Genomic DNA, 21,689 nt, shown 5'->3' on the forward strand with positions numbered 1-21,689 from the left:
GGGAGATGTCAATGACGATGACAACGAAACCCTGTCACTTTCAAAATGCCACAGTTGTCAAAACAAAGATATTTTCTCAACTAATGTGACAGGCCTTATCCTCCTCCCCTGTCACTCAGCAGACTCTCCGTGGGGATAATGACAGAGATCACTTTTGCTTGCACGTTCCATTCCAATTTGTCTCCTGTCTGGCTGTGATAAAAGCAAGCAAGAACAGACACTAACTTAAAGACTCTTTAGAAGAAGGCTTCTTCACCTGCAGTCCATGAACCCCCTAAGGAATCCACGGATAATGTCAAGATGTCTCTAAATCTCCTGAACTTACATGTAAAATATCATATATCTGCATATACGTATTTTTCTTGGACTAGGGCATAGGACTTGAATCAGATTATCAATGGAGACAAAAAGATTAAAAACCATTACTTTCTAGTGTACGGCCCACTTTCTGGGCATACCTTTCCCATGCAGCCTTCAGGGAAGGAAATGATAGGAGCTGTGTTTCTAGAGGAAGGGGAGATTACAATGAGCTGAGACCTCTTCTTGCAGAACTGATGAAGCTGGGCCTTGCGAGGTGCATACGACTTGCGCCAGTGGAGAAGAAGGGCAGGCATTTCAGGAGAGGGCCGGCATGAGCACAGACACAGCGCACGCACATGAGGTATGTCTAGGCAACGGCAATGGACCAGCTTGGATGCACTGGAGGACCATGTGGAGGAGCCCCAGGAAACAAGGTGAAGAAAGAGGTGAGAACACCACGCCCTAAGGAATACCTCAGCCTGGAGCAATACGGTGCCCTATTAGAGCTTTTTAGAAATATTAATCTAGTGGTGGTGAGTGGAATGGATCAGGGAAGTGGCTAAGCACATAAAACAGGCTAACACAGAAGCTTAGGTAAAAGAGAATACCCTAAACCAGGGTGCCATGTCTGTTCTGTTCACCATTCTGTATCCAGTGTGGATCCCAGGGCCAGGCACAGGGTAGGTGGCTATCAACTCACCAGTGAGTAAATATCCAGTGAGAGAGCATATGGGCATGGATTCCTTAAAAGATATAATCCGAGAATGAAGAGTCTTGGTGACTTGGATATCCTCTGGGTATCATTCACTGAGCCCAGCAGCGCCTTGCACAGAGTAGATACCGAAGAAAGATCCTTTAAATTGGCCTAGACCAGGCTGAAGAGATACAGGGGACAAGGAGTGGAGAATTCCAAGCACTGTCAGAGAGAGACTAGGGATGTGCTGGTTCTATGAACATGGAGTGACCTCTTGGGAAGGTGGGTTTTAAAAAGAATCCAAGTCAAGCTGATGTAATGGGAAGAACCCTGTAAAAGGCAAGGTGAAAGACCTCCGTTCCGGGCCTGTCCTCCAAACAAATATGGCTTTCTAGAGTGAATCCACGGCCCAGCTATCCATTTCTATGAGTCTATACTTTCTCTCAAATAACCTGGGCAAGACTCCCACGGCTATGACCCTTAATGCCTCCTTTCCTTGAACCCTAGTTGTTTCACAAACACATATCCTCATACCTCAGGGCACACAGGCAGGGCTCCCGTGAGGGCCAGACTGAAGTTCTGATTCAAGTCCGGTTGCTCTAAGTCTGTGATCAGTCAGCTGGGTAGCACGTGGTCTTGGTAGTGTCACTCTTCACAAGTCATGATGTTACAACAAGAAATGGGAACCTCTGACAATATAGCTTACTTCTGCGTAAATTTCAATCATCCTTGTATCTCTACTCTGGCATGTGCAGGGCAAAGCGTGATACTGCTGCCCCTTCATCCTGTTGAGTGGAGACAGGGGTCGGGTGAGGCAAAGGGAAGTGGAGAGAAGGGCAGAATTTAACTTTACAGTGAGAGGTTAAAAAAAAAAAAAAAAAAAAAAAGAACAGGTAGCCCATGGGTCTTCTGTCCATCCAAAAGCATCTATTACCATTAAAGATCACATTTCCTTAAGTTACCTTCCAGTAAAAAAGAAATACAGAACTTGAACAAGTAAGCCAGATGACCAAAACATCCCCTAATCTCTTATTTTTCTTATAAGTAGCACCTGTTCATCAACTTGGAGAACACTTCAAACCTGGATAGCTTAGAATGAAGCACATGAAATGAAAGCCTTCCCAATCAAGAGTGCATCAGTCACCCACTGCACAGTGGGTTTTGTCTTGGTCATTTTGTTTCCATAACCAATTTTGGGAAAGTAAAACCTGGGTCTAACTCTAGGGTTCCTAATCAAGTTACCCGTACAAAATGCTGAATACCCAGTCATGAGCTGTCAGGGAGTACCCAGGACTCCAGCAATGTCCATTCAAGCCCCTGCGGGAGGCTCCTAAAGAGAATGAATGGTCTTACAACTTCACTTTGAATGTTGGCTCTCCATGGACTTGCCCTCCAAGTAACACACAATAAAAAATATCTGTGACTTCTACATGCTCATGACTTAATCATTCCTGGCTTGAAGACACAGCACACTTGGTGCTATACAGGAAGAATAAACTGTAGACAAAATTTCAAACACAACTCCTTCCAGCTGAGGGTGGGGAAAGGGGAACTCAGTCTTTGTGGAGACTGGTCCACAGTTTACCCGTTCACTATATTCACATTTTCAGGCCAGGAGCTTCCCTGTCACACAGAACTACCGCCAGCCGGCCTTGCAACACACTAAGCTAGAGAGAGGAGAGGAGAGGTGAACAGTCCAAATGATGCTGGAAACAAAACAGGCTTATCCATTCATACATCCTCCAACACATTCTTATTAGTCATAGAACAGTCCTCTCAAAAGATGAAGGGCTTTAATAAGATATTAACAACTGAGTTTTCTGTGGAATAAAAATGTCTAGCTTAGGGTATTTCAGCATTTCTTCCCAGTTATATATGCCCTACCCTGTTGCTTAAATGGTAAATAGCCTCAAAAACTCTCCCCCTTTACTAGTTTGTGAATCCACAGCATTTTAGGACTATTCTGTCAAAACCATATTCAAAGAGAGTCTTTTTCAAATAAAGTATGTGAACTTACCAGAAGACGCTGTCTTTTAAGAAGTTCCTCTTTAACCCCATAAGGAATAACTCTTCCCCAGTCAGTTGTGGTCAGAAGCCCAAATCCACAGCCATCACCCTAGGATTTTCAACCCATATTTCACTAGAAAATGTTCTAAGTCAACCAAAACTATGTCTTCAGAGATGGAGTGCCTCAGTCAACACAGTAACCCCAAGAGTTCAGGGGCTCTATGGGAAGGGAGAGAGAGGACAGGGAGAGGAGGAAAAATCTTTAAGAAACATTAAGATTTTCCTCAGCGTTGCCTTCCCCTCGCCGGACAATGGCTGAGAACACCAGAAAAGTTGCATTAATAAAACTGCATAGAGGGGCTTCCCTGGTGACTCAGTGGTTGAGCGCCCACCTGCCGATGCAGGGGACACAGGTTTGCGCCCCGGTCCGGGAAGTTCCTACATGCCGCGGAGCGGCTGGGCCCGTGAGCCATGGCCGCTGAGCCTGCGCGTCCGGAGCCTGTGCTCCGCAACGGGAGAGGCCACAACAGTGAGAGGCCCGCGTACCGCAAAAAAAAAAAAAAAAAAAAAAAAAACTGCATAGGGTCTACACTGCACAAAGTGCTCTGCTACCAGTTACAATGATCCTCTTCCTACTTCATCTTTCCAATACATCTTGCAAGGTTTGTTTTCAAAAAAGACATTACAAGTTGGCGAGCTTCTGCTTACAAAAATCAGTCAAATCCTTTCCCCTTCACCACTATTAAAACCATCCTATTCCTGAGCTTTATTCCCCCCAAGTAAACCAAACGTAGGCAACTTAACACTCCAGAATCAACAAAGGACAACGTTCCAGTGTGTGTTCAGGCAACGAAAGAAAGGCTTCCCTGAAAATGTACAGTAGAATTGAAGACTGTTTGTAGCTGTTGATCTGTAGAAACATTTCCAAGGTTCTTTGAACAAAAGATTTCGATTCAAGCAACATCACAGAGGATGATGACAGAGTCCTAACTGTGCTTTGGTGTGTGTTCCATTGGCTCCGCTCGGGCGAGTGACTGTGGCCACTGTTGCCTGGATGTGGAATTCCTTTGCCCTCCAGTCTCCACACACACGAAGCACATTAAAGAATAAAATGTGTTTATGTCACACCTCTTCCGAGAGGTTTAAAGCGCCGTATGTTACCACGTGAATCCTCACAACACCCCTGTGAGGTAGGTAGGCGGGGACTATTGTTACCCCCACTTTACAGGTGAGGGAAATGAGGCACACAAGAATTAAGGGATTGCCCAGAATCACACAGCTAGCCACTGGCAGGGCTTAGGATAAAACTCATACTGGCTAGCACCTAGCACAGTGCTTTGCACATAGTAGGTGTTCACTGAATATCTATGGATTTTATTTGACTTATATCTCAACATACAATATACACACAGGAAATACAAGCAGCCACCATAGAACATTTATCTCCTACATTCCTCCTGATGACATCTCTCCTGACTTTGAACCCTGCTGGATGAAGGATGTTCAGGAATCCATCTGGCACCTAAGCCCTCGGGTTGCAGGGGATCGATGTACACACCCTCTGTGGACAAACTGCTGTTGCACCTGCTCTACCACACAATCTTAGTTTTCTAATGAAAACAAAGGTGGATTTCAGGAACCATGCTGACTTTTTTTTTTTTTTTTTTTGCCTGTTTGTTTTAAATGGAGCCATCGGAATGGTTCTGTGTCTTGTTTGTACAAAAAAGAAATAAGGCTGCTCTAGTCCAGTTAGCTTGTGATCACTGTGTCAAGCACGAAGATCTCCTCCCAGCTCGGACGGATTTCCACCTGGGAAACTGGACTGACCCCAGGGAATGGGAGCTCCGACACAGGAGGGTGAGCAGGGCTGAGTGTCACTTGCACTGTTCATGGTCTGTGTAGTCATCCAAGTCCACGTCAGAATCAAAGAGCGAGTGTCCAGTGAAATCCGTGTCTGGGGTTCTGGAAAAACTGTTCTCTGCTCCCTCATCTTCAAAGGTCTCTGTCCTTGAGTAAGAGCTGAAATCCAGCAGGGGCGTATGCGTCTTGCTGCCTTCACAGCTCTCCTCGGACTCATAGATGGTGTTGTCATCATCATGGTGCCACTCAGGCCAGAATTTCCTCCTGATCCTCTCACAGTACATGGCAAGATTGATCAGCTCACCTGCAGGGTGGTGAGGAAAGCGAGGGTTAGTTCTCAAAGGCAACAATCTACCAGCCCCTTGGCTTTCTGGGAAACTCAGAGGGATGGGGTAGAGTAGGCATGAACCATGTTTGTCCACAGAGGCACTGTCAAAATGTTTAGATTTTTATACACAGAAGGAGAAAGGTGAGTGGGAAAAGTTAAATTCCGTGAATGGGCTGAATGAAATTTCAGAGTGAGTCCGATGGTGGTGAGAAGTGAGGGGGTAGAGCTTATCCAAACTGGCAGCTAAACTACCATCATTTGGCTTTGTGAAGTATTTTATTATTTTGTGTTTGCATATCAAGAGAACTAGTGCTTCGACTGGTTCATATCTAAATTAATTTATAGTCCATGAAAACACACCAACTGTTAGTTGGATTAAGTCAGCCAGAAGTGATCCTTCATTCCACAAATATTTGGAGTGTCATTACGGGCTGGTCAGTATGCCAACTAGTTGAAAAAAATTAGGTTAGGATGGAAATTTTGCCCTGAATCATCCATAAAATAGGTAACTCAGAATTGTCTTTATGGATGAGCATGCCTGTAAACATATTTAGTAAAACAGAGATTTTTTAATTTTTTAAATAAAATTCAACACTGCACCCAAGGTTGGGTTCGTTGGGCTTGGTCGTTGGTCTACTTCTTTTTCCTGTGAATCAAAGGAACATTTTTGTTAAGTTGCTAAAATTGTCCAGGCATTCATCTGAAATACGACATGGTATATGGCTTTCATTTCCTAATTCCAAATGAAAAATGTAGAAAGAGGGCGAGTTTTTGCTTTTGATCCACCAGATGGCAACACTCCTCAGAAGTATATAATTTGTCACTGTCTCTTACAGGACTTTATTGCCCTAAGAATATTCTCTGGATGTTTTATTTTTTAAAAGTTACATAAACATTCACTTATTGTGTAGGTAATCCATGTTTTATTGCAGGAAATTAGAAAATACAGATAAGCAAAAAATAAAAGAATTACCAATAATCCCATTTGCCATAATAACATTTTCATTTAAACTCTTCCCGAAATTTACATATTTGTATATACATTTACATATATTTACATTTGCTATATAGCATTTACTATATATTCTGTTTCCTATGCTACTTTCTTCACTTAGCAACATATAATGTAAACCTTTTAATTTCACTCCATGACCACCTTGATAATTGCATAGTACTTTATTATACAGATGTACCACAGTTTCATTTTGCTTTTTCCAATCCCCTATTACAGCCATTTAGGCTGTTTCTATATCAACAGCTCTAATGGTTATAGCCTGTAACTACTCTATTTTATTTTCTATCAGAGAAAATAATATATGCTCATTTTGGAAAATTAGAAGTCTGTATATAGAAATGGTATAAATATACATAATACATAATAAAGAAGAAAACAAAAGCACCTATAATCTCACCAATCCAAGGTGATCACAATTAACATTTTGGTGTGATTTCTTTCAGTATTTTTTTCTATTTATTTATTGTCATTATTATCATTACCTGTCACTTCCTGTAACATTATAAGCATTTTCCCACTAAAATTTTTCAAAACTTGATTGCTGTTCTGCTTAAATACATCCGCTACAAAACATAATAAGGCAAATCCCCCCGCTTCATGGATCCTGTAAACCAGTGGATTCATATTGGTTCCAGGTCACCATTTTCAGTCTTCTCAGGTCAAAACAGTTCAACTCACACTTACATGAGTCCATTCTGATTGCCCCCAACTCGAAGGCTTTGTGTACGCGCTCGGAAGCTAAGAAGCCAACATCATTGCTCCTTTTTGGGCAGATGCACGCAAAACTTTCCCTTACTTTCTCCCTCAGGGAAGCAGTTACGAAACGCCTCACCGGGTATTGCTGGTAACCAAAAATTAGATAAAGACGCAGAAGCAGCAGCAAGGGGCCACTGGGGGCAGCGAAGAGCAAAGATGAATTGTGGTCACTTCACAGCAGGCCCGGGGGGCAACCCTGTTTGCCTCAATCAAGTCCATTCCCAGAAAGTAAGAATCTAGTCACAATGTGCATGGGATCTACACAATATATGACTGTCTCTACTTCTTTTGTAGCCATTCTCTCTACAGCCTATTTCTTTACCTTTCTTCCAGGAGAGCTGCCCCCTTCATGCCTGTGTGACATTAGAACCCCTTCAGTCTGCAATAATAAAAATTAATAATAGCACACATGTATATAGGCCTTACTGTGCACCAGGCACTACTTGAAGTGCTTTATTTATTGTTGAATTGTATTAACTCCCATCCCTAGTGCTGGCAACAATCCTATGAGGCAGGAACTATTAATATCTCCATCTGTAATAGGAAAACTGAAGCAACAGAGAGGTTAATTAACTTGCCTAAGGTCACGTAGCTATATAGTGGCCGAGCCAGCATTCAGACACAAGCAGTCTCCAGACTCCATTCTCTTCACCATGACTGGACTCTGCCTCTCTCCTGATGAGCTGACAGCCTGGCCTGGGAATTAATAGCTTCCCACTACCTGTTACAGAATATTTTTCTGTAATTCTTTCTGGAGTCTCAAGAATTTTGAGGAGACAGGTGTTGTCACTCAAAGATAATGGGTTGTCATGAAGAAGAGATCCCTCTATCACACAGTGAAGAAAGGATGTGCTTTTTGATAAGCAAGGGCTGCGAGCTCACATACCCATCCTCATATCCTGCCCCTGATAAAAAGAGTGAGACAAAGAGTGAAAATTTACAGTTGAGTTCTCCGTTTATCTGGTTGGTTTTTTTTTTAAACTTTTATTACCAAGCTTCATTTCCTATAAATCTTACTTGATGCTTTTCTCCTGTTTCCCACCCTGTTTTAAATTTATTTATTTATTTATTTATTTATGGCTGTGTTGGGTCTTCGTTTCTGTGCGAGGGCTTTCTTTAGTTGCAGTGAGCGGGGGCCACTCTTCATCGCGGTGAGCGGGCCTCTCACTATCGCGGCCTCTCTTGTTGCGGAGCACAGGCTCCGGACGTGCAGGCTCAGTAGTTGCGGCTCACGGGCCCAGTTGCTCCGCGGTATGTGGGATCCTCCCACACCAGGGCTCGAGCCCGTGTCCCCTGCATTAGCAGGCAGATTCTCAACCACTGTGCCACCAGGGAAGCCCGTTTATCTGGTTTTGCCAATCCTTGCTTGTTTCTAGATTCTGCACCAAGCTGACCTACTCAATGTGCTACCAGCCAAAAAGAATGAAAAAAGTCAGCAGTAGAAACAGGCTGTGTGTAATGTGTGCATGTGTGTGTGTGTGAGAGAGAGAGAGAGAGAGAGAGAGAGAGATGCCCATGTTAACATAAATGCCTATACTGAAGATGTAAACTTTGTGAAATAATTTTTTTTAAACTGCAGGGGTGTTTTCAAAGTGTACTCAACAATCAGATAATGTCACCTATCAGACTGGTAAAAAAGTCTAATACCATCCAGTGTGGAGGGTCAGGCATTATACTAGATGGCTAGTGGAAGTATAAATTGCTATAAGCTTTTTAGGAACATAATCTGATATTATCTATTGAAATTTAAAATTCAGTTATCTGTTGGCTCAGGACTCCACTTTTAGTACTCTATTCTACTAAAATAAAATCATCAGTATGTAAAGATAGATGAACATGGATGTCGAATGCAGTATTATGTCAATAAAAAAAAGAGAAAGAAAAGAAAGATGGAAACACCTGAATGTCCATCAGTAGGGATTGATTGAATAAATTCTGGTGTATCAATTCTATAGAATATTGGGCAACTGTTAAAAAGACATAATATTCTATTAAGTGAAAAAACAAGTTATAAAGTACTGTGTATAATGCAATTCCACTGTTTAGTTTTAAAACAATAAAAACAAACCAAAACAGCTATATACATGTATGTAAATTTGTATATGAAAAAATAAAGGCACAGAAGGGTTCACTCCAAATCCTTAATATTAGTTTTCTATGGGAGTGACACTGGATATGGGTGAGGGGAAGGTAATAAATCTTTTAAAATACACCTGTTTAATTTAACTTATTGTGACAATATGTATTACCTTTATAATTTAAAAATCCAATAAAATAAATTAGTAAAATGACTAATGAGTGATTACTGATATTCTCAGACAACTTGAGAGGATATTTATCAGAAAGCCAAATGGCCCTCTACCCCAAGGACACTCCCAGACAGAATAAAGAGCTTTCCTCTTGGAGTTTCTCAAATGGAAATATTCCCCACGGCTCTTTGAAAAATGTGACTCCTTTCATTTTCCTATATTTCTCCAATTCCTCCCAGCACCACCGCCAGCCCTGGGTTCTTAACCAGCCAATATCCGGAAAACCTAGGGCTGGCGCTCACACACATTGTTTTGGTTTCCAGGTATTTACTCAGCACCTCCTGGCTCCACGCCTGTGGTAGGCGCTGGCTGTGTCCTTGGTTGCTCCCTATAACACTGTGTCACACAGGCAGCAAGGGCGCTGAACATTTCCTCTTCAGAAAAGTTCTTAGCAGGGCTTCTCTTGTGGCGCAGTGGTTAAGAATCCGCCTACCAATTCAGGGGACACAGGTTTGAGCCCTGGTCCGGGAAGATCCCACATGCCGTGGAGCAACTAAGCCCGTGCGCCACAAATACTGAGCCTGCACTCTAGAGCCCGCAAGCCACAACTACTGAGCCCCCGTGCCACAACTACTGAAGCCCACCAACCTAGCGCCCATGCTCCACAACGAAGAGCAGCCCCTGCTCGCCACAACTAGAGAAAGCCCACGCACAGCAATGAAGACCCAACGCAGCCAAAAATAAATAAGTAAATAAAAATTTTTTTTTAAATTCTTAGCAAATGTGAATGCGGTAATGAGGACACCCCCCCCCCTTCCCCAGTCTCACTGAAGCTAATCCACAGATCTCAGGATACAAAGACCAGCAAAGATCATTTGAGCCAGCCCTTCCCTGAGACCCGAATTCCCCCACAACCTCTTCCTAAACACTTTGAATGGAGAACAGTAAGAGTATGGGGTGGGAGTATACGTGTATGTTTTTCAAAGATATCCAGCATTTTTTCCACCTTTTAATCTATCAAGTAATAAGCCAAAAAAAAATCCACATACAATAAATAACTGATGGCAAAAGAGTTGCTGAACAGTGTTTGTTTTTCTTAAAACACAGAAGGCTCTGTTCCTTACAAGTTCAGAAAAGCAGTGTTAGGTTCTCTGGGTTTGGTACGGCTCTCCAGGGCAAGCAGCTGTGCGACAGAACCTGTTCCCTTTTGTGCTTTACTTTCACTTTTCTAGGCTCTCCAACTCTCCATGTCTATTTTAAAGAGTGCCAAATCCACATGTAATTCTCTAATAAGGATACTCTGATCAAAATATCAAATGTGACTCCACATTAAGAGGGTTGCTAAAAAAGACAAGAAATAACAAGTGTTGGTGAGGATGTGGAGAAAAGGGAATCCTCGTGCACTACTGGTGGGACTGTAAATTGGTGCAGCCACTATGGAAAACAGTATGGAGGTTACTCAAAAAACTAAAAATAAAATTACCATATGGTCCAGCAATTCCACTCCTGAGTATTTACTAAAGAAGACAATAACACTAACTCAAAAAGATACATGCATCCCTATGTTCACTGCAGCATAATAGCCAGGATATGGAAGCAACCAAAGTGTCCACTGACAGATGAATGGATAAATAAGATACACACACACACACACACACACACACACACACACATACATACATACATACATACATACATAGTATGGAATATTACGCAGCCATAAAAAATGAAATCTTGCCATTTGTGACAACATGGATGTAACTTGAGGGTATTATGCTAGGTGAAATAAGTCAGACAGAGAAAGACAAATATTATAAGATTTCACTTATATGTGGAATCTAGAAAACAAACAAGCAGTGTATGTATAACTGACTCACTTTGCTATATAGCAGAAACACAGCATTGTAAATAAACTATACTCCAATAAAAAAATTAATTAAAAAAATAAAGTATCCTTGCTACTAAAAAGAAAATTTTTAATTAAAAACAAACAAAAAATCAAAACAAAACCAGACTCACAGATACAGAGAACAGACTGGTGGTTGTCAGAGGAGAGGGGAGCTCGGGGGGTGGGGACATGAATGGGGGAGGTTGAGAGGTACAAACTTGCAGTTATAAAGAGAATAGGTCATGGGGATGTAATGTACACCATGGGGAAATATAGTCAATAATATTGTATTAACTTTGTATGATAACAGTAACTAGACTTATTGTGGTGATCATTTCAAAATGGACATAGACATTGAATGTGGTACACCTGAAATTAATATAATACTGTATGTCAATTATACTTTAATAAAAAAACCTTGCTGATAATAAAACTGAGATTCGGGACTTCCCTGGTGGCACAGTGGTTAATATAGAATGTTAGTAAAAATTCTTTGAAACAACCCACAAGTCCAGAAAAAAGATTAATCACATAAATTACAATGTAGCCATGGGATAGGATATTATGCAACTACTAAATACACTGTTTTGAAGAATATTTAATGACTAGGGAAATGGCCATAATACATAGTTAATTAAAAACTGCAGGTTATGGACTTCTCTGGTGGCACAGTGGTTAAAAATCCGCCTGCCAGTGCAGGGGACACAGGTTCGAGCCCTGGTCTGGGAGGATCCCACCTGCAGCGAAACAACTAAGCCCATGAGCCACAACTACTAAGCCTGTGCTCTAGAGCCCGTGAGCCACACTACTGAGCCTGCATGCCACAACTACTGAAGCCCTCGTGCCTAGAGCCCGTGCTCCACAACAAGAGAAGCCACCACAATGAGAAGCCCACGCACCGCAACAAAGAGCAGCCCCCACTTGCCACAACTAGAGAAAGCTTGCGTGCAGCAATGAAGACCCAACGCAGCCAAATATAAATAAATTAATTTTTTTAAAAAAACTGCAGGTTATAACTATATCAACATAATGATCCCAATTTTTTAACATACATATATACATGTACTTGATAAAAGATAAGGAAACATACCACAATATTAACAGAAATTCTCTGTGGGTGATGGGGTCACAAGTTAATTTTATTTTTTTTAAACTTTTCTATCTTTTCTAAATTTTCTCTAGTAAGGAAATGACATTTCATTTCATACACAAACATATTATGTATATTTTAGGAACTGCTGAATATTCAAAGTCTGTCCTCCTACTCACATAAATTAAGGAAAAGTTCTCATGATTCTGGATGTTTCCCAGAGTAACCTGTGTGGCTAGATTATTTTAAATAATATCTAGGACCAAAAAGCTAATATTGATACACACACACTCACACAGATGGCAAGGACAACAGTGGCTTGCTTGGCTGTTCCAAAGCTAAGGCAGAAAACTGCCGGATTCAAGCCACTTCCACTCCTGGATGTGAGCCAGTTCTAAATTATCCAGACTCTTGGTTGCTTGTTTCTACTTCTCCTTTGAAGGTCTCCACCACAAAAAGAGCAAAGGCAGAGAAAGAAGTTGAGATCAAATTAGTAGTCTGCCTGCATTAGCAGCTCCGATCAAAAGGTTAGAAAGGGGCATAGAATAATGACTGAAATGAGCTTTAGAGGCTGGCTGTGGACTTGAATGATTTATGCTCCTCCAGTCCCCATGGAGAACTGGAAGCTACCGGCTTATTTTAAGAATCTGCATCTACGTGCCAAAGTGCCCTGCAGGTGACAGCATCAGATTCCCCCAAATGTGTGCGTCTCCGCATGAGACTCAAAATCAATTCTCCAAAAACACTGATCATTTCTTTAAAAAGAACACTAAATGCCTCAAGTCCCTCCAGGAAGTAATAGAGGAAAGGGCCAAGTCATAAATAAATTCACAAAAGATGCTTCATTTCTTCGAGAAGGGATTCTGTACAATCTGAGATTTCTACTGATACTGGATACCTAAATCTTTCTGACTAAAATAACAGATGACCTCAATACACTTGACCCTTAAACAACATGGGGGTTAATTCGCAAAGAACTTAGAGTCTGTCCCCTGTATCCAAGGTTCCTTCGCATTCGTGGATTCAACCAACGTGGACTGTGTGGCACTGCAGTCATTACTACTGAAAAATAACCATGTATAAGTGACCCATGCAGTTCAAACCTGTGTTGTTTGAGTGTCAATTGTAGTGTGTGTGTGTGTGTGTGTGTGTGTGTGTATGCGCGCACACAGGGTGTGTGTGAGTGTGTATGCATAGGGTACGTGTGTGTATGTGCTTGGGTAGAAGTGTAAATGTATGTGTACAAGTGAGTGTGTACAGGGCATGTGGGTACAGAAGCATATGAGTAGATGTGAGTGTGTGGGTACTCATAGGTGTGTAAAGGTGGTGTGGTAGGGAAAGAGGGAGTACAAAGAAACAGGAAGCAAGAGTAAATACAAAACACACCCCTAGATGAACGAAAAGGAATCACTATCTTTTAGACCACCATGGAGAATCTGATTAAAATAAAGGGAAAGGGGCTTCCCTGGTGGTGCAGTGGTTGAGAGTCCGCCTGCCGATGCAGGGGACACGGGTTCGTGCCCCGGTTCGGGAAGATCCCACATGCCGCGGAGCGGCTGGGCCCGTGAGCCACGGCCGCTGAGCCTGAGCGTCCGGAGCCTGTGCTCCGCAGTGGGAGGGGCCACAACAGTGAGAGGCCCACGTACCGCAAAATAAATAAATAAATAAATAAATGGAAACTACTTTAAGTGCTACAAACATCACCAATATGATAACATATTCAATTTAGATAACTTCCAACACATCACAAGACAAAGAACACCTCCATGCTGATCACTTAGGAAATTAAATATAAGTCCATACTATCCCTATCCCCACCTAGCTATTGTTCTAAAAGACCTTCAGTCAGTGCCTGATCCATTCCAACCAAGTCTGGTAACGTATCTAGAGCCCCATCCCCACCAATCTGGACAGTTACTCCTGCTGCCTTTAGCCTGGTCTGAATCTCTGGGCATGCACATGAGTACACACACACACTCACACACACACACACACACACACACACACACACAGAGCTACAGACTTCACCAACCTCCCCACCCACCCACTCACGACTACCTCACATGACTGCTCACCTGCCTCAGTTTCTTGTATGATTCTGTCTTGCTTGGTTCCATCCATCCATCCATCAGTCCATCCAACATTAATTAAGAGTACTCTATATGTTATTCACGGGTGATCTCATGTACACCTCCAGTCTCTCAGCTGGGGTATAAAAATCCTGATTAACTCTTGTCAATCCCCTTCCCCAAATCGAAATATGGAACCTTGATGCCCCCATTCCCAGGCCCCGGGCGCTTGCTTAGGTACTGTTTAAACCCAGAGACAACTCAAAATGGTTCTCATTCATCAAGGCAGAGGAAGCTTCTCCCAGAGGCCCCAGCTGCCATGTATATCCCACCACCCCACTCCAACGCACACACACATACACACATGACGATCTGGTCCCTTGACATCAACCCAGGTTGAGCCAGCTTTCCCCGCCCCACTGCCAATTGTACTCCTGGCAGCCACCCCCATCCCTACCCCACACATATGTGCATCCTCTAGCTCTGGTCCCACTCTTGCCACTTCGACCCCTCCAGTTTAGAACTGTCATTCTCATGGGCCTTACATCAAGATCACACAACAAAGATACCAGTTCTTTGGTCAAAATGCATGTATAATAATATCAATAATAACACCTCACATAGCACTCGACTTGCAAAGCCTTTGTTGACACTTTCCCCATTTTCCCACTATCTTGAACTTTCCAGCTCTACTACTCTCAGCGTATGATCTACAGACACCCCGCTGGAATAGGAGACGGGAGTGCTTTGAACTCAAATGACGCAGAATCATATGTACCTATACACACGTGTGAAATATCCGAGACCAGTTCAGACTCAAAAGGAGCATGTGAGATGGGCAGTGAGCTCATCAGCCCCATCCAACCAGGGCTGCCGCCGTGCTGGATAAACCAGAAACTGGTGAGCCACCACAGTCCAAAGTAATGTAAGGGAGACCAACAAAACAAGGGCCCTAGGGGGAACGCAAGCCCTGTTTCAGCGACAAGTACTAAGTCCACTACGTAAGGAGCTGGAAGAAAAGCCCTGGTGTAGAACACGGCAGGATCTGTGTCAGCTTTGCTAAGAACACGGTCTGAGCAAGATGGCAGGTGAGAAGCCGGGTCTCTCCTCAGCCTCCACATATCCTGAGCACAGGAAACCGACCCTGGCCCCAGACACCAACGGCCTGGCGCCTCCATAAAGCACAGCCAAGCTCAGGGGCATTGGCCCAGAATTCTCCACCGTGCTGCTCCCACCCTCCACCCCCCAGCAACTCCCCAGACCTGAAGAGCTTTGTAGGGCTTGCCTTTTATCAGCCGCTCAGGTCTCGTCCCTGGTAGGGTCCACATTGCCTGTGCCAAGTGTCCAAAGACGGTGGCGTCGAGAGTGGAAAGCTTGGGTCCCATGATGTACTTCTTATCACCTGCAGCAGAGAGAGCAGACAGAGGTCACTGGGCCAGCCCTCACCGTCCCACTACGTCACGACAGCCTTCAGCACGTGCCCATTATCTGCCTGTTTAAGCGTGCATCAAAAGCTTTGCAAGACCAAATGCATGTGCCCCCTTTGACTTATAACTAGAAACAAAAGTAAAGCAAATTATAAACAATTCTGTGATATATCAACCCATACAACAGCAAAGCAGGGATGTAACTGGAAACATATCAAGATACGTGGATGAGAGAGGGGGTTCATGGAAAAAAGGAAGAACTGATCACCCCCAGACCTCCAGAGGCACCTCCTCGTCTCCAACTCTAGCCATTGAAGTTTGAGGTGCTTGAGAACACCTGGAAGTTTGCTTAAACCATCTCTAGTAACACCAGCCAAGCACACCCAGCCTCAGCACTTACTTTATTAAATTAATTCACTTCCTCGGAAAAAACAAGAAGCCTAAGCTACTTAGGAAGTTTGGAGGCAGGGCTTTCCATGATGTCTCCACGGTCTCGGCAAAGTTCTCACCACTGAGCACCATCAGGAAACAAACATAAAGAGAAGCTTTAAAACGGCAGACCCAGCCCTGGGATCAGGCTCCCCATACAGGGATGTCTCACATTGCTGCTCCCATCTCTCCTTTTCCACCACGGCTGACCTAGTTCAGGCCTTATCACCTGGACTTATCACATGTAACCTACTACAATTGCTCCAGGTTGTCTCCAGGCCACTGCGTGGCAGGACAAAGAGGCAGCCCAGGTGGAAACGGATCCATCCTACTTCACATCCTGCCACCCCACCACTGTTATTCACTACGGAAAGCCTGGTCATTAACTAACCTCGCAAAGCTTCAGTTTTCCCATCTGGAAAATGGGGATGATATTAAGGGTATTTCTTAGGGCAACTGTGAGGATTAAATGACATAACACATGTAAATCACTTAGCGCCGTATCTGGTTAACTCATCAAACACCAGCACTCATGAGGAGAGACCCTCTGTTTCTCCAGTCCATTCCATATCCCACCCATACTTAAATCTCTAAGACACTTTTCTCACTGTGGCACTCCCTTTCACAAAGACCTTCAATGGTTGGTTTATGAAGTGGGCTATGAAATACAGTCCAAACTCAACCTGGAATCCAAGGCTCATCGCACTCTGTTCCCACCCATGTTCCAGCTTTATCCCTCACCCTCCTTTACCCTAGCAGACCCAGAACAGCTCCACTCTCCGGCACGCTTCATGCTTTCAACTGCCACGCCTCTGCTCATGCGGTGCCCACCCCTTTCCCTGCCCCCCCAAAACCCATATGTGCCCCCCACTTCTCTCCATCTGGTAGATTCTATCCATCTTTCCACCAGAAGCCTCCTTTCAAAGCCGTCTCAGGTCAACAGAAGCTTTCAGTTCAGACAGCCCTGTTTCAAATCTCACTTTTACACGTATGACCCAGTCTCAGAGGGGAGAAAACAAGTTAAAGGAGAGCTACACTGGCTTCCTGGCCCCCCCAAAATGTTGATTTCCTTAAATGGCTAAAAGGAAAGAGTCTAAGGGAAATGCCAGAGTAAATTGTGAATTCTGCTGTAGACTCCAAAGACTTTGGGGGGCAAGAGGAAAAGACGTACATCAGTTTATAAAAACTTAGGAAATCTAAAAATAGAGCACTTAAGACCTTGATAAAAGGGGGAAAATACTAAATATAATCATTTGGATCCATACATCAACTAATGCATATAGCGTTCAGCCCAAATTTGCCATTTGGCTCAGAATGTTAAAACTGGAAGGACACTGAGTTAGCCACAGAACCAGACTAAAAATGCTGGCACCCGGGTCTCCTGACTCAGAGCGTGATGCTCTCTGCTCTGTACAAGGAGAGCAGAGCACCACCTCACAGATAAAGACCCTCCATGGAACAGCAAGAGGGTTGGGCTGTGAACGTTTACAAAAGGATGCTTTAGTCAGGAGGGAACACAGAATACAGAAAGAAAAACAAAGAACACAAGTCTAAGGGTTTTTAAAGGAACTTGCCAAAAAAAAAAAAAAAAGGATTGAATTTAGCCTTCATGGTAGATACACAATTATATGTATATATACACACAAGACAGTTATAAATTTAAAGAATAAAAAAACACCCTCTGTTACTAAGAAATCCTCCGGTCTTTCTGTATACCCTTCAACCAGCTTCTGCTAAGATTAACATCTTAGGTAACCACAGTACGTTTACCAAAACTAAAAAATTAACATCAATATGATACAATTAACTGCACTATAGGCTTCATTCAAACTTTGTTAGTTTTTCAACTAGTATCCTTTTCTGTTCCAGGATCCCAGCTAGGATCCCACACTGCATTTAGTTATCAGGTTGCCTTAGTCTCCTCAGTCTTGCCTTGTCTTTCATAGCCTTGACACTTTTATTAAAGAATACTGGCCAGTTATTTTGTAAAATTTTCATCAACTTGGGTTTGTCTAAGGTGGTGAATAATTAGAGCAGTCATGCATTTTTACGAAGCCTTCTGTGATGGTTATTTTATGTGTCAACCTGACTGGACCACGGGTGCTAAGTCATGTGGTCAAACATTATTCTGGGTGTTTCTGTGAGGGTGTTTTGGATGAGATTAACATTTAAGTGGTAGAGTGAGTAAAGCAGAATGCTCTCCCTAATGTGGGTGGGCCTCCTCCAAATAGATGAAGGCCTTATTGGACAACAGAGCTGACTCTCCCTTGAGTAAGAGAGAATTCCTCCTGCCTGACTGCCTCTGCGCTGGGACATGGGCTTTTTCTTGCCTTCAGACTTAAATGGAAACATTGGCTCTTCCTCGGTCTTGAGCCAGTTCATACTGGAACTACACCATCAGCCCTCCCAGGTCTCCAACCTGCCAACCCACCCTGCAGATCTTGGGACTTGTCAGCCTCCATAGTTGTATGAGTCAATATAACTTTATTATATAAGAGGAATAGACATGGATAGATCTAGATCTCCTATTGGCTTGTTTCTCTGGAGAACCCTACCTAATACCCCTTCTCAGGGCATCATATCAGGGGGTCCACAATGTCCATATGTCCATATCACTGGGGATGTTAACCTTGACCATGTGGTGAAGGTGGTGTCTATAAGGTTTCTTCACTGTAATGTTACTATTTTTCCTTTTGCAATTAATAGCCTTGGGAGAGAAACTTTGAGACTGTGTAACTATCCTGTTTCTCCTCACACTTTGGCCCACTAATTTTAGCATCCATCAGTAGAAGTCATCTGAAACAATTACTACTGTGGTGTTTGCCTAATCAGGATTTTCTATTTCTCTCAATCCTTCTACATGTATTGATCCAAATACTACTGTTCCCTTCACCCCCCATTTACTGACGTATTCCATTATTTATTTAAGTGTGCACTTATCGATATTTATTTTATTCTATGGCCTTATAATCCAGTACTCTCATTATTCTTTTTGCTGTTCAAATTGTTCCAGATTTGGCCTTTTGAGCTTGGCAGGAAGTTTTTTTTTTTTTTTTTTTTTTTTTAGGAAGTATTTTTAAGAGGGAGACTGAATTTAGATTAGACTCTGCTTAGAGATGAAGAAGAACAAGCAGAAGTCTCAAGTCTGCAGCACGCCCAGGCTTCACCAAGTGAGCCCATTTTTCATTAGTGGAGGGTGTTAGCAAAAACAAAACACTACGGGCACTTCTGAAGGGCACTGAAGGAGCAGGCTTGGGTAACGACCCACCAGTTTCTGTAGAGATGGACAGAGGAGCTGAGGGATACCTGAGCACCTGTAACTCCCTGCCAGCCCCCAGATTTGGTGTGTGGACCGTGAACCATTGGTTAGAGCAAATAAAGATTGAAAATATCAGAAACACTGGGAGCTGAGGGACCCAGGGTACATGGGACTCCCTAAGGGATGGTCCACCAGAGGCCAGGTTCCAAAACCACAGAAGCCTTTCTGAGGATGCTCAGCCCTCCTGACTGTGAGGGTGAGCCCACATCCCAACAGTGGCAGGGTGACTTCAGGTGGCCCGGGTGATTTCACAGACCTCTATGGCTGGGGCTTCAAGCAGCCACCAGGGAGCGGAGACCAGTGAGGAAAAGCAAGGAGGGCAACCAAGCAGCCAGAGGGAGGAGCCACATGGGCCTGAGGAGAGCCCATGGCAGCGGGGCAGGGCTTGGCTCCACTGAGGGCTGGAGAATGACAGCTGGTCCTGGGTGTTTCCAGAATCTGATCCTACCTCTCCTGGGTGGTTTGAGCAGCTTTTCTCTGTGAGGAAGATCATGTTGTAGATGGAGGAACCACTGAAGCACCCAAGAATGACCAAAAATTGAGTGGGGAGGACTAAGTCATAAATAACAAGAATGTTCTAGGGCCCTGAAGGATATCTGCTCTTTGTACGCCAGACTTGAGCTCGCTGTGATAGAACTTTATCATAGATCATTGATCAAGACCTTAAGTGGCCCCATGAACTCAAGGCTGCTTATTCTGACCTCCAAGCCTGCCCTCTGGCCCTTCCCACATGGCCTTCCACTTCTGTCACAGGCAGCAACACAGGGCTGACCAGGAGACACCAGGATGCAACAAAGATGAGAACAAGTGGAATAAGACTGCACATGTCAGCTAGGTCCTTCACCCCCATTACCTGCCCCCACCCCATTAGAACTGACTGAGGTGAGAGCTGAGTGAGGGGAGGGCAGATATGGAGGGCAAAGCCACACAGTTGTCCAGGGAGAGCTAAATCAACATGGAGGCTGAGAAGAGCGGCCGGAATCCAACCCTGAAGATTCAGACCAAACTGAGAGAACAAGGAAGCTGCAGCGTTGAAGCAAGATGGCTTAGTGAGCAAGGAAACCGAGGGATGAGGAGAGGACAAATAGAGAGCAACATGGATCTTAAAAGCCCCACCAGAGGGAGGGACCACAAAACAGAGCAAATGAGGAGGCACCCCTGGTCTAGGCTGTTTGCCTGCTGCCTGCCTCTCAGCCTCTTCCTTGGGGAGGATGCGTGAGAGCTGCCGGCAGATAGGTCTCTCCAGGCCCTGGCAGGACAAGTCAAGGTCCAGCTCATGTGAATGCTCTACTTCAGTCAAATATGCCATCACCATCCTTCATTCCACCCTTCCTGTCTCACATCACCTCCACTTGTCTAACCCAACCCTTCCCCTGTGACTCAGATCAAGTTCTCCCTCCTCCAGTGCAGGAAGGCTACCTGCACTGTCCAGCCCACTAGCACCTCTCATTGCCCACTCCCCTGCCAAACCCCAGAGGGACAACTGCTTAGAGCAGGGCTGCTCAAAGGATAGCCCGATGCCAGCATCAGCATCAGCAATGCTCAGGTCCCATCTACTGAATCAGAAGGACTGGGAGTGAGACTGGGAGAGAATCTGTGTTTCAACAAGCTTCCAGGTCAGTGTTTCTTAAACTTTAGAGGCACAAAAATTCCCTGGAGAGCGTGCAGTTCTTAGACCGCGCTTTGACTAGTGCTGTTCCAGATGATTCTTCTGCATGCTAAAGTTTGAGAAGCACTGGTCTAGACTAGAGTAGATCAGTGGTCTTAAACTTGAGCATGCATCATTATCACCTAGAGGGCTTTTTAAAACTACTGATTTATCCCCCCTTGCATTCCCAGGCCAGGAGTTTCTGATTCAGTAGTAAGTATGGAGTGGTGCCCAAGAATCTGCCTTTCTAACAAGATCTCAGGTAATGCTGATGCTGCTGATGCTGAGGGATGACACTTTAAGAATCACTGGTCTAGGGCTTCCCTGGTGGCGCAGTGGTTGGGAGTCCGCCTGCCGATGCAGGGGACACGGGTTCGTGCCCCGATCCGGGAGGATCCCACGTGCCACGGAGAGGCTGGGCCCGTGGGCCATGGCCGCTGGGCCTGCGCGTCCGGAGCCTGTGCTCTGCAACGGGAGAGGCCACAACAGTGAGAGGCCCGCGTACCGAAAAAAAAAAAAAAAAAACGAAAAAAAAAAAAAAGAATCACTGGTCTAGATCACTCATTAGGTAATTCACACATCATCTCACAGTCTTATTTATGTGTGTGTC

The 21,689-nt window shown here is 44.0% G+C and overlaps 1 protein-coding gene across 6 annotated transcripts in view; it reads right to left on the bottom strand.

The window, feature by feature from the left end:
• The window catches only part of FAXC (failed axon connections homolog, metaxin like GST domain containing), a 113,617-nt gene that overhangs the window by 35,709 nt on the left and 56,219 nt on the right, over positions 1 to 21,689 (bottom strand). For 4 of the 6 annotated variants that reach the window (XM_059083700.2, XM_067011518.1, XM_059083698.2 and 1 more), the window contains 2 exons: positions 15,542 to 15,658; positions 3,734 to 5,165 (listed from right to left, as the gene is read on the bottom strand). In XM_059083700.2, coding sequence (XP_058939683.1) covers positions 4,876 to 5,165; positions 15,542 to 15,658 — 407 coding nt within the window. In that variant the 3' untranslated portion in view covers positions 3,734 to 4,875. Of the gene's footprint in view, positions 1 to 3,733; positions 5,166 to 15,541; positions 15,659 to 21,689 lie in introns of those variants that run through there. The other 2 variants (XM_067011520.1, XM_067011519.1) reach the window with 1 other exon arrangement.

Source organism: Kogia breviceps, chromosome 13 (assembly GCF_026419965.1).
Source record: "Kogia breviceps isolate mKogBre1 chromosome 13, mKogBre1 haplotype 1, whole genome shotgun sequence".
Taxonomy (NCBI): domain Eukaryota; kingdom Metazoa; phylum Chordata; class Mammalia; order Artiodactyla; family Physeteridae; genus Kogia; species Kogia breviceps.